The sequence below is a fragment of the Rhea americana genome, unplaced genomic scaffold, assembly GCF_003343005.1.
Source record: "Rhea americana isolate MKP2758 unplaced genomic scaffold, rheAme1 scaffold_57, whole genome shotgun sequence".
Lineage (NCBI taxonomy): Eukaryota > Metazoa > Chordata > Aves > Rheiformes > Rheidae > Rhea > Rhea americana.
Window position 1 is genome coordinate 1 of NW_028186723.1, and position 12,300 is coordinate 12,300.

The 12,300-nt window shown below is 44.1% G+C and overlaps 1 protein-coding gene across 1 annotated transcript; it reads left to right on the top strand.

Annotated features, from left to right (window-relative positions):
* Positions 1-654: 654 nt before the first annotated feature.
* MXI1 (MAX interactor 1, dimerization protein) lies at positions 655-5,709 on the top strand (the record flags this gene model as incomplete). Its single annotated transcript, XM_085319147.1, has 3 exons — positions 655-813; positions 1,917-2,088; positions 3,820-5,709. Coding segments are annotated over 3 exons (495 nt in total), but the record flags the coding sequence as incomplete, so codon positions are not given.
* Positions 5,710-12,300: the final 6,591 nt, after the last annotated feature.

Genomic DNA, 12,300 nt, shown 5'->3' on the forward strand with positions numbered 1-12,300 from the left:
GGGAAGGTCCTGGGTTTTTTTTTTTTTTTTTTTTTTTTTTTTTTTTTTTTCCCACAGACCTTGCACCCCTGCAACATTTCATACCTGGGCCCAAGGAAGGAGCAGAGTCCAGTGCTTAGGAGCTGCTGTCTCTCCAGCAGTGGTGGTCAGCCCTTTAATTGCCATTAAGTTGTCTGGTTTGGGCTAATCATTTTGCTCACTGGTCTTCTAAATTTTTCCTGTGGTTATAAGACAACTTAGGAAAGAAACACTGCTTAGATAACTGTGTAGCAAATGTCCCTGAACCACCAATGCACTAGTGAGTGCAGGGTATTAGTCATTCAAAGTGCTTTCATATATGTGGTTCTCAACACAGCAGACAGCAAATAACAGTGGTATGAAGCCAACAAGACTGTGTGTACCATTTGCCTCTCTTCCTTGGCCTGCCCAAAGTTCATCCAAGTGAATCRTTATCAGTTTGGAGGACAAAGAAATAGACAGTGTCTGTCAGAGGTTAGCAATAGTGCTAGTATTGGTGAGGCCCTGGTGTTTGCAGAGTAAACAGTTCGGTGGCAGTCTGTCCTGGTACCTGTGGGGAGTCCTGTAATGTGTGCAAAGGGAGGGAAGCATGAAAAGTGTCTGGTGGGAGGGAAGCAGTAAAGGAAATGAACTTGCCTTTCCAAAAACATAGCTCTGATCCTCTGCCTCTTACTTTGCAGCCGAGCTCACCTCCGCCTGTGTCTAGAACGCTTAAAAGTCCTGATACCGCTAGGACCAGACTGCACCAGGCACACAACGCTGGGACTGCTGAACAAAGCCAAAGCACATATCAAGGTAAGAGCTGCTTTTTCCAACTGCTTTCCATCTGGGAAATACAGTTCAATCACTCTTGCTGCGTAGTGGTAAATCTGCGTTTAAAATGCAGAAAATGTTGCCCCTTTTGTTAATCATTTATCATTACTACAAGCTACGTTGTTAGAAGAGTCCATAACGAAGCCTGTCGACAGAAATGATTGATTTGGAGRGTAAGGTTTTTGTTTGGTATTGTGATCAGTTGTTGACAGCAGCAGCTCTTTAAAGACAAACGTCTACTGTTGTTGAGTGACTGCAGTTTGATGGGAAATGCAACTTTTTCTGATGTGCTAGTGAGTTTCCACTGCTGAAACATTAATCCAGACCCCAAGAGTGGCTGGCTTCTTGAGGTTTCATCTGTGATCCTGCCAGCTAGCCCTGCAGTCTTTTTGATTCACTTCTGGCAAAGGGAAGCATTAAAAGAAAATGCAGCATTGTCTGTATTTGGGAAAAGGCTGAAATCCTTTGTCACAGCTCAGGATAGTGGGAGGGAGGGAGAGTGGTGAAGGAGAAAGAGCACTGCTGAAGGGACAGAGTTAGCCTGAAGTGATTCCCTTCTTACGTAATGTGCTTGCYATAGGACACAAAGAACAGTGCCTGGTAGATTTCCTAGCTGTGATCAAAAAAAATCTGTAGTATGTTACATAAATCACTTAATAATAATAAAAAAAAATGTTTCTGAGAAATCCTACTAAACCATGCAGCGAGGAACACACAGCTCGCAGGACATGTTTTTGTGTTACAGTGGATCATAGTAAATACTGAATTGGTTTGCATAAGGGAATTGAGGCCCCTTTGTGGACAGTTTTGGTAATGCAACTGGCTAACCCATGTGGAACAACCCATGTCCTGAAAGCCTTTTTATGCCAATGTGTATGATTTAGCAGCACTTGTGAACTGGCAAAAAGATGAGGAGATGGCATGGTCACTGGACACTGGAAGGGAGCTTGGTTCAGTGATCTTTTGCAGCATAAATCTTTCTGAAACTTGGGAAGGTCCAAGCAAAGCATGTGGCTGGGCAGCAGAGGCAGGAGGGAAGGAGTAAAGGATGAAAATAATTCTTGAATTATATTTGATCATGTTAGAAACTTGAAGAGGCTGAGAGGAGAAGCCAACACCAGCTTGAGAACCTGGAACGAGAACAAAGATTCCTAAAGAGAAGACTGGAACAGCTACAGGGTCCTCAGGAGATAGAGCGAATACGAATGGACAGCATTGGATCTACCATTTCCTCTGACCGCTCAGACTCAGAGCGAGGTGGGTGTCACTGAATTAGCAGTGAGTCTAGAGGACTCTGAGGGGGAGCATGAGATCCATCCATTTTATGTCTCTCAACTACCCCCTTTTCTGTGGGCTTTAATTAGTATTTAAGTCACTGATTTTATGCACACATGCATGTGTGCGYGCACACACATGCATATTTTGCTTTCATTTTGTATMATTTCTGATCAAGTCTGGAAGAAGTGTTATTGTTGACTCAAGCTGATTTCTTTGGCATCTAAAGTGGCAGATTCTCTGAACAGCTCTCTAGAATTTCAAAATGTAAGATATGAAAAATAAGTGTCTGTGGTCACAAGCTAGTAACTAAAAACCTGATAGTATTCAGATATTCACTGTCTGAGAAGGTAATATGTTGTGCTCTTTTGTCTGCTGTATCCCTCTGCAGTACAAAGAGAAAACAAGAAGATACTCCTAGCTCAAAAATTAACGGTATATCTGCATTAGTGTTTTAGTACAGATCAGGAAATGAATCTCCTGATCATTCCTGCTTTTACTGACAGCATGGAGGAGTTGTGAAGCCATTAGAGGAGRTTCTTTCTGACTGAAACTATATGTGCTCCATGTGCTGATGCACTTTCAATCCACAAGACGAAGACAGAATCAGTCCAAAGTAAAGCACTCTGAACTGGGGACCGTGGCATCCCGACACCAGTTGTTTCAGTGTATAGAGCCATGCTACTCGCTAATGCGGGCATAGCTGGGGTGTGTTCCTCATCTCAAACACTTTCTGTAGAGGATTTTGATGAGAGTGGAGCAGATACTGCAAAGCAATACCCAACTCTTCATTCTGTCYGATATGTTTTATGTATTGGGCCTACCATGCTATAACCAAGCAAACAAACAATTAAATTGACTCTTAAAATTCCTGGAATCTTTCTAAACTTCCCATCCTTCCCCAAGCTTCCCAGACAATTGATCACCTCAGTTAAAAGTAGGTAAAGATGGTCTGAATGGCTAACAGTGAATTCAGATTATTTTCTCCTTTGAAACATCTCCACGGTAGAGCCCAATCAGTCACAATAGATGGTTTGATCTTTACTGATAGACCCAAGGATGTACCACACTTTAAGTCTGAGCCTGCAATTAAAAAAATAAAATAATAAAAAAAAGCTTGTTGGGAAGTTCCTAAATGCTGTGGGAACCAAGATATATTGACTGAATAGATCTCTACTTTCTAAGTTTCTCTTGAAAATAAGATTTAAGCTCTTAAGTCCGCTTAGCAACTCATGTAAGTAGTCCCAGACCCCCATGGTAATGCATTTTAAGGCCTCTATGAGTGGTCCCGGCTTTGGTAAGTGGTATCACACAGGTAGCATATTGCAGTGGCAACTTACGCTCTCTTTCCTCTCTTGCCCTCTGTTTGATGTATCTCTTTTTGTTTCCATCACGGGGTAATGGAGATCCTAAGAAAGAGCTAGAGTGACAAGTTGAGTGCATGGTGTGACCCTCCCATACTGGCRATGTGGACTGCATAGTGGAGGAGTCAAAACTCGTAGCGAAGTCTAAGCAAATCTCTGAGCTGGTATCTTGTGTTTTTATAAAGCATGTCCACAATTTATCCAACTTTAAGGGAAATTGCTGAAAGCCCTCTTGCCTGTTTGCTGCTTCATCCCTGACTGGGGGATTTACAGCAGTCCAGTGGCATGAAGGGAGCGGTTGGGTTTGGTGGTACTAATTTGTGTGTTTTTTTCTTATTTCATTTTTTAGAAGAGATTGAAGTGGACGTTGAAAGCACAGAGTTCTCCCATGGAGAAGTGGACAATATCAGCACAACCAGCATCAGTGACATTGATGATCACAGCAGCTTGCAGAGTATTGGGAGTGACGAGGGTTACTCCAGTGCCAGTGTCAAGCTCTCGTTTGCTTCCTAGAAACAAGTGAGATGACAGTACAGGGCGAATGATTTCACTGGGGTGATCAAGCTGGGTCCCAGATGCCAGTCCTCTTTCAGAAATGACGTGTTGACAGCTAGTCCCAGAAAGAACTGTAAATAAAGCCTTTTGGGTAAAGGAAGCCTCCACAGAAACCCAAATATGTGTTCATTTGGTCATATTACCAGTCCCAATTCCTGCTGGCAAAAAGTTAGACCAAACCCTAGTCCCTTTGAAGTCAGTGATGAGCTATCCATTTGTTTCTGTGGGACCTGGATTTAGACCTTAGTGATGAAACACTTTGTTTTGACTTTATTTGTTTGAAAGAGGATACTAGAGACTCATCCCTCTCTTTCTGTCATGAGATCTGAGAATCTGAGAATCTGAACAATTTCTTATATTGCGTTCAGACTGAACAACCTAGTTTAGGCCCTTCTGAAGACCTTTTGTGGTCCTAAAAGGACGGTATCCTACAGTTTATCACAATCCAACGCTGTTGTAATTYGCTGGGAAATCTATGAGCGCTTATGTAGCCTAGGAATAATAACAATAACAACTATGGTCTCATTCTGTGCCCAGAGGGAGAGGGGCAGCAAAGAAGTATGTTCAGGAAAGAACACCATTCTGCTCAGCTTTCTGTTGGACATCATTTAAAAAGCAAGTACCTCTGATGCGTGGCTAAAGCAAGGGGTACAAACTTGTAATCTACCAGCACATCGTGGGCTGTGTCATAGTTTGGGCTGTGACACCAAGAGCAGATCTCCCGGTAGACACGTGCTCATATGCAGTCACACAAACAACCGAGGACAGAAAGAAACCAGCACGTCAGAGAGTTGCCAGAATGACAAGCCCAGATACTGAGCCACTATGACCTTTTTATTTGAAGAAATTTTTTGATAAAACATTTGTAAATGTGTTGGGAGGGAAAACACCCCAAGTCTGATGTGTCTTTTTAGAGTTTATCCATACAAAACCTTAGATGTCTTTTATATGAATTAACACCATGAAAAGATGTTCTGTTTTGATGAAGCACTTGACCCAATGAAACACAAAGATGCTTTTTGCCATGCACACAACAGATGAAGGCTGTGCTAGCTGGAAGAGGCCAGATTTGGTGGGGGGGGGGGTCTTTGATTTTCTGTTAGAGTCATTCCCTTTGACTCTTGAAGTTCCAGTCCAGTAGTTAACCTAGTTAAGCTCAGCACATCTCATGTTAATGTAATGTTTTGACTGCACGTACTGTTCCCAAGGCCTTGTCATCTTACCTGTGCAGGTGCTGTTAAGAGCTATTGTATCGACTGTTTGCTAATTTTCTTGGAGCCGAGCGTTCTAACCTGCACTTTGAGGGCTTTGCTTTTTTTATTTTTGTCTTTTTAATGGCCAGGATTGTCTTGTTTACCAAGTTTTAAAAACCTTAATACAGTCCTCACCTATGGCACTGTTTGAAACTTTGTATATCTTTAAGTAATTTAACTACCCCTCATTACTAAGGAAAAAGAGGAAAAAATGCTTTATAAAATTCATAACTTATTGCTGATCTGAATGGGTTGTTAATTTCAGTCCTGTAGATTTTATTTTATTGTTTTAGATAGGGTTGGGCAAAAAGAGATTAAAAAAAAATAAGACAACTATATTTAGCAGTGCAGTGGAATTGTGTTTAAATGTTAGCATATGGCTCCCCATTAAAGTAGCACTTTAACGCCATTAAACATTTCTGTATTTGAAATGAGTTGTGTTCTTCCATCTTGGTCATTCGTATCATTCTAGCCGACACTTTGTTCTTCTTGTGCCTGGAAAAATGTGTTGCACTTTGATCCTGTGATAAGAAGATCCTGAGTGATTCTGGTGTAGATTTTTTTGTTGTGATAAATTGCCTRTGTTTAAGTATTCTGATGTTACTGAATCTTCCCCACTGTCCTCCTCTCTCTTCCATGAGAGACAAGAGATACCATGGAGTAGAGGAATAATGTGTCCGTGACTGTGATGAACGCTATTTCTGGTGKTTTTTTTCCTTTGTTTGTTTGTTTTTAAATCAATTTGTTTCTTGAGCCTGGATCATGTTGCTACTGTTTCTGCTTGTGCATATGTAATACAGTGGTTCAGCACATCTGTTCTTCTCCCTTCTGGGAGGTGACCTAGCAGGAATAAGAGTGCCACAGACTGTCAACAAATTGAGCTCTCACTTAACTAATAGGGCCTGAGGGTTTTGGAGGAAGAAAMATCCTGGACTGGTCCTTTTCTAGCAAGGAGAGAGCCTGTGTGTGTAGAGCTGTAGCTTGCTGTGCCCATTTTCGGTGACCACTGCCCTGAGTAAGAGGGATGAGCGCTGGTAGCATCACTGTCTCCATAGCTACTAGTTTTGTCAGTACAAGGATTTCAAGCTGCTTGGATTTATTTTGGGGTCCAGATAATCTCTGGATGACACAAGCTTGGGAAGTCTATTGTAGTAGTGAGATATTACCTCTAGCGAGGCCTGACTTATTTATTCGTTATTATTCTCTTTGAAAGTGTTGACTCTTGGCRGCCTGGTGCTGAGCAGTTGAATACCAGCGAGACTTCTTTGTTTCCTTCTTCCTCCACCTCTTCTGCAGCTATCTCAGCACTACCTCCTTCCTGTTATCCCTGTTTGTTTTAAATGGCCCCTTGGGAAAGAACATAACTGATAAATATTGAGATTCAAGGAATGGGAAATAGCTCTATTCTTATGGTCAGTATATAAGTTATGTGTATATGATTGGAATATATATGTCTGAAATGAGTCCAAAATGCAATCATTTTTATGTGCCAGGACCAGTCTGTTATCTTCTACCTTTTCTAGGATAGCGGACTTGAAGGGTTCTGGATACCTCAGGTCCAGATACCAGAGGAAGCTGTTGCAGGGAGAGAGATGAGCTTCTACCATAAGCCTCTTGCCTTGCTGCCCCATTAGCATCAATGTTCCAGTAGGGAAGAGGACTAGGATTAATACAAACTTAAGTAAGAGCCTTTATAACAAATCTTAAAGACAGAAGGTTGGTTGTTCTGGTGCTGGGGATTTGTTTGGTTCTTTTGACTAGCTTTTGGATAGTTGCTGGTATGATAGAAGCACTTCTGCAGCTTTTTAAGGTTGTTCTGCTGTGTTGCTGCATTGTATTCTCTGACCTTTCTGATAAACTCACCGCTCTGCACAATCTRTAATGCTAGTCACGTTTCCGTTTGTTAGTCTAGACTGTTGCACTGGAATGGTCAAAATGACTAATAGGCTCCAAAAAGTTGCTTTAAATTACTTTTAGATGAAAGTACAGGCCAATTAGTTATGGTTATGCAGGACATCAGTTAGATGATCATAATACTTCCTTCTGGTTAAAAATGTATGAATCTTGTGAATTGTCCCCGTTGTGACAAGCCAGAATAGTCCTATGTGCCGGATCTGCTTTAAGATCCATCAGTTTTCAGAGTTGCATCAAAGTTTCTGCTAGCCTCTGGAATTTTGTAAAACAGAATGAAGATCCAAAGATGCAAATCTAAACCTTTGAGGGTCAAGTCTCATTTATCCTTTGGAAGCTGACATRTTTCCTCATGCTGCTTAGCTCCAAAAGAACTAGTAGAGCAAGTCAGATTTACTGTTTCTTGTCATTCCTGGGAACTGAGAAGTGCTCACAGAAGCTTTCTTTCTCTCTCCTCTTCCTTGCTCTGATGCTATTCTGGGAAACAAGTAACTTTTCCAGTAGTAAAAGGAATCCATTTCATTGTTGTCTACAGGTGTTTAGGTTCCTCCAGAGAGAAAAATGTTWGTTCTTTATGTGCCTGTCTAAAACGAAACATTAGAAATTTTGTCGTACACATATGGGCCAGCACTGTATGAGGATCTAGCAAGAAGACACAAGCTGAGTGACAGGTGTATACCCTGATGCCAGCATGCCTTGCTCCCTTATCTTGTTCCACCTCCCCATCCTTCTGCCTCTCTTTAGGGGGATTAAATGTGGAAGATATTCCAAAAATTCTGTGAGCATTTATAAGAACAAGAGAGTGATATATAGAGAATGATCACATAGTTTTTACAGATTTGTTGAGCCTGTAGGTATAGCCTAAGGCAGAAGCCTGTAGAGAATCCATGCTTGTATGAATTTCTATAACCTAAAATTTAGGATTATTTTGTCTCAATGTTGTCGTAAAAATAAAATAAAAACCAACTCTGAAGACACTTCATATATGTTGATTTTTCATTCACTCTGAAAGATTGAGATACTGGAAGAATGTCACTGTTTGGTGCCCAACTCTTGAAGTTTTTTAGTATGCAGCTAATGGAGTTGAGATGAAGCCTAGATTTCAGTACTAGCTTGAAAAATACCAGGAAGTATAGGGCCAGTGTAGTTACCTCATCAGAGCATCTCACAAAGGCTTTACTGAAGCGTTACTGAGTGGATTTACTGAAGAACCTTCTGTCCTTCTTGCACCCCTGTAGCCCAGGCTGCCTGGCATGGCAAGGACGTGTTTTAGAGGGGGCATGCAGTTCACCATTGCCTCTGGAACTGGGAAAAGCAAAGTCTTGACATGTAGCTTATTTACAGAGATTGAAAGTTTACCTAGTTCATGAGGGGTTGTAGACCAGCCCTTGTTATGTCTGATGATGCAGCCAGAAAGCCCTTTTAGCTGCCATAAGTGCAGCTTTGAGCAGATGGATGTTACCTTGGGGATGTTCTCCCATGGCGCCTTTYGCGGCACCTTGCAATCCCTGCAAAGGAATTGTGGAGGGCATTTGTGCTGCTGCAGCGTCATTTCACTGCTCTGCAAGTGAAACACTTCACTCCCAGTCTTCTCCGCTGTGGCCCTAGATGTCTGCCCACGAGATCAGCTCTAATTTCATCTAGAATAACATTTATTCCCACTATGTGGTAATATAGGCATGGAATCACTTTTCTGTTTTATCTCYGCAAAATAGCGAGATGTGATTTGCAGCCCCCCCTTTCCCTGGGTTTGYTTTGTGCGTGCTGTTATTTTTGCAGTTTGTTTTTGTGTTTGTAGCAACAGAAGCTCTGTCTATCTTCTACTTAATTTTACAAAAACATGGTGACTTTTTCTTTAAGCAGGATCTGATGTTCTTTCTTTAGGCAATTTGGCCCTGTAATAAACACGCACACGTGCATGCACACGTGCACATACAGCTCCCTCATAAGCTCATTCTGGCAAGGCTTCCCTCTGTAAATTAGATCTCTGATAGGCCCTTTTGCTACGGGCAAACCCATTAAAAAGACCATCCAGCATTTTCCTCCTTTTGACACGAGCRTATTACAGTATGTCATCTCGCGTCTGCAGACAAGGTGGAGATGACTATCCGGCTGCATCAGTCATGGTTATCCTGTGGCGAGTTGTCACTTGAAGGTCACTTTAACATCCRTTCGATTAGAGGCCTGGCGTTGACAAAGGTGGTCTCGAATTGGTCTGTCTCATGAAATCTGTAGGTCGCGAGAAATGGGGTTAACTACACGTACGTGGTATTTTCCAGGTTCTGTCATCGGCTTTTCCTGTTGTTAGCCAAGATCTGTTTCTGGACTGTGAGCGCCAACCGCCCAGCTTTTTTCTTCTTCGTCCTGTGGCTTGCTGCTCCTTATTTGTACTTTATGTTTTCGTGTTGCCCTGCTGAAATGGATGAAATATTTGCTTTTGGGCTTCAGTGGAAGTGGTGTCAGTTGTATGCACTAAACGAAGTCTTTTTTTCCTTTTTTTTTTTTTTTTTTTTTTTTTTTTTTTTTTTTGGATCATAGGCTTTTGTTTTTATAGGCGAGGATGGTAAAAGCCAAGACTTCGTTCTGAGCCTTAGGGAGGGGGGTAATAATATTTTTTAAAAATAATTCTATGAACAACAGAATTAATATCTGAGGTTTTTTTCCTGAGGCTATGTCTTGTAGGCAGGTTCTCTGGTGAGCGACAAACCGTGCGCTGAGCAGCGACCGAAAGGTGCCGGCATCCGGGAGGTGTTCCCTGAGGTGCCTGTGGGACCCCCGGGAAAGAGGAGCGGGTCTCTCTTCCTCTCTGTGTTCATCAGTCTCAACAAAACACGTGGAAAAGTAGCGGCTCGGGAACTGGCCCACAGTCAAATTTGCTTGAAATTTGCTGACGGGTCTGAATGATTTTGGGGAGGACGAACACGGGGAGGAGCGCGAGGCCGGCTCTGCTGTGCTTTCCTTCGGAGCGGCGCAGCGCGGCGCGATGGTCGGTTTGAGGCCACGCGAGGGGCGCGAGGGGCAGGAACCGCTGAGCAGCCGCGCTGGAGGGCCGATGTGTCCTTCCCGCGTGCCTGCCGGCGGTGCCACCGCGGGCTGGGCCAGGCTTGCGTTTGGCAGCGGGAGGGAGGGACAGCGGGAGGCAGAGCRTGACGCCGCCCGTAGCGCTTGGCTAGTTGGGTCCGTAAGAGATGTTTTGATAGGTCAAAGGTGCAAAATGACGTTTTTCTGTCAGAAATGTTCTCAGTGTTAAGCATGCTGAAAGGGCCATTGGTGGTGTTTGAATTAGTTCCTCCTACAGCGCAGGCGAAAGTSGGTCCCTCTGCTGCAGCGCCCGCGTGAGGCCCGGAGGCAGAGCCGCTGGGCGAGGAGGCAGCCGCTCTGCTCCCGGCCGCGGCCGCGGCGGCGGACGGAGCTCCCGGCCCGGCAGGCAGCTTTCGCGCGGCTCCGCGCGCYGCTCCCTCTCCCTGCGCTGCGGGACGCTGCCCTCCCATCGCTCAGCGGGGGAGCTGAACGCCGGCTGCGGGGCGTCCGCCGGCAAACGTCCTCCCTGCCGGGGCAGGGCCTCGCGTGGGGACGCTTCCAGGGAGCGGAGAGCGGCGCGCAGGCTGGGAACAGCGTCAGCTGGGCAAAGAAATCAAGCGCTGAGAGGARCGCTGCTTCGGTGGCCCGAACACCAGTAGTAACGCTAGCGCTCGCCTCAGGGCTGCTCCCAGCTTGGGAGTTTTCTGCCTAAGGTTGGCGGGGATGCGCCCTCCTGCTGAGCTGAASGCAGCGTCTGTGGAGCTGGAGGACACGGTGGCCCTGCCTCTTCCCTTCCAGTAAGCGGTGGCTCAAGYGTGCCTCCCCCGGGGTGTTCATTAGCGGTAGTTTGAGAGAAGCCGGATTTAGCTTCCAGCTCTTCTTCTCTCTGTGGTTCCCAGTGAAAGAAATGTCGGCCGGAGAAGCCGTTCTYTGCGTGCACGGGTAGCTGTAGGCCAAACTCAGCCCCGCTGTGATGGCCCACTGAGTTCATGAACGTCACGACAGGGCTGCACTTCGCTTCGGCAGGGATTAGTTTATCCTGAGGGACATTGCGGCAAAACAGGAGAAGCCAGCAACGGAATTTAAATTGTTTTATGTTTTATGGGTTTTTTTTTTTTTTTTTTAACACTGTGGGTGCTAGTGGGACTATAAACAGACTGAGTTGTGTTACATCATTAAGAAACAAATTTGACCTGGGCTACCAGTGATTTAGCCAGTGTTCAATGTAGCTAAGGCTAGGAAACTCTTTCCATTTAATTCTTTCTTTCTTTTTTTTTTTTTCCCTTCCCTCTCCCTTTGCCCCCCCCCCCCCCCCATCCCGAGACTTGTTTGTCCCTTTGATCCCTTGTTTGGGATCTCCTCGCCCATTTGATGGGCTGGATTGGGGAAGTAAAGCTGTTGCTTGGGCAACTGTACAATATAACTTACTTTTTAGCTATATCTTGTAGACCACATCATTAAAAATGTAGGATTTAAAAAAGCATCACGTGTACTTCTCACTGAAAACTTGTCATTCATTGAGCAGTAACATCACCTTTCAAACTAGGTGAGTGCAAGCTCTTTCTAGGCATATTCTGTCAGCCTCCATCCTAGGACAACTTTGTACTTCTGAGTGGACTGAGGAATCCTTGTGAAGGCAGCTCGGTTTAGAAGGGTGATGCTTCACAAAAGGAAATAATGKGAATATGCTTTCGTGTAGCACAGCCTTTGACTCTAGGTGTTGCCATTTCAGTAAGAAGTTGCTTAAACAGGTCTTTCTTACATTAATGGGTAGCTAGTTGTTGTATACATCAATGGCTACCACAGTTCTGATGCACCTGCAGATTACTMTTTGTAACCTGAGTACGACTGAAGCTATTTGGAGCTCAGCTAAAGCCTAGAGAAATTGCAATGGAAAGAGCATCACCAGCTGCGAGGTAGCAATACTTCAGCTGGGCCTGGAACACGGTTCTTGTTACACCCCATGCTTTCCGTGAGCGTAAGCAAGACAGCCAAGAATTAGGTGATTGTTTCACAAAATACTGCCAAAGTACTGATTAAACTAGTAGAACATCATCAATGGGAAGTGTTAGACTTTTCTTTTCTTTTTT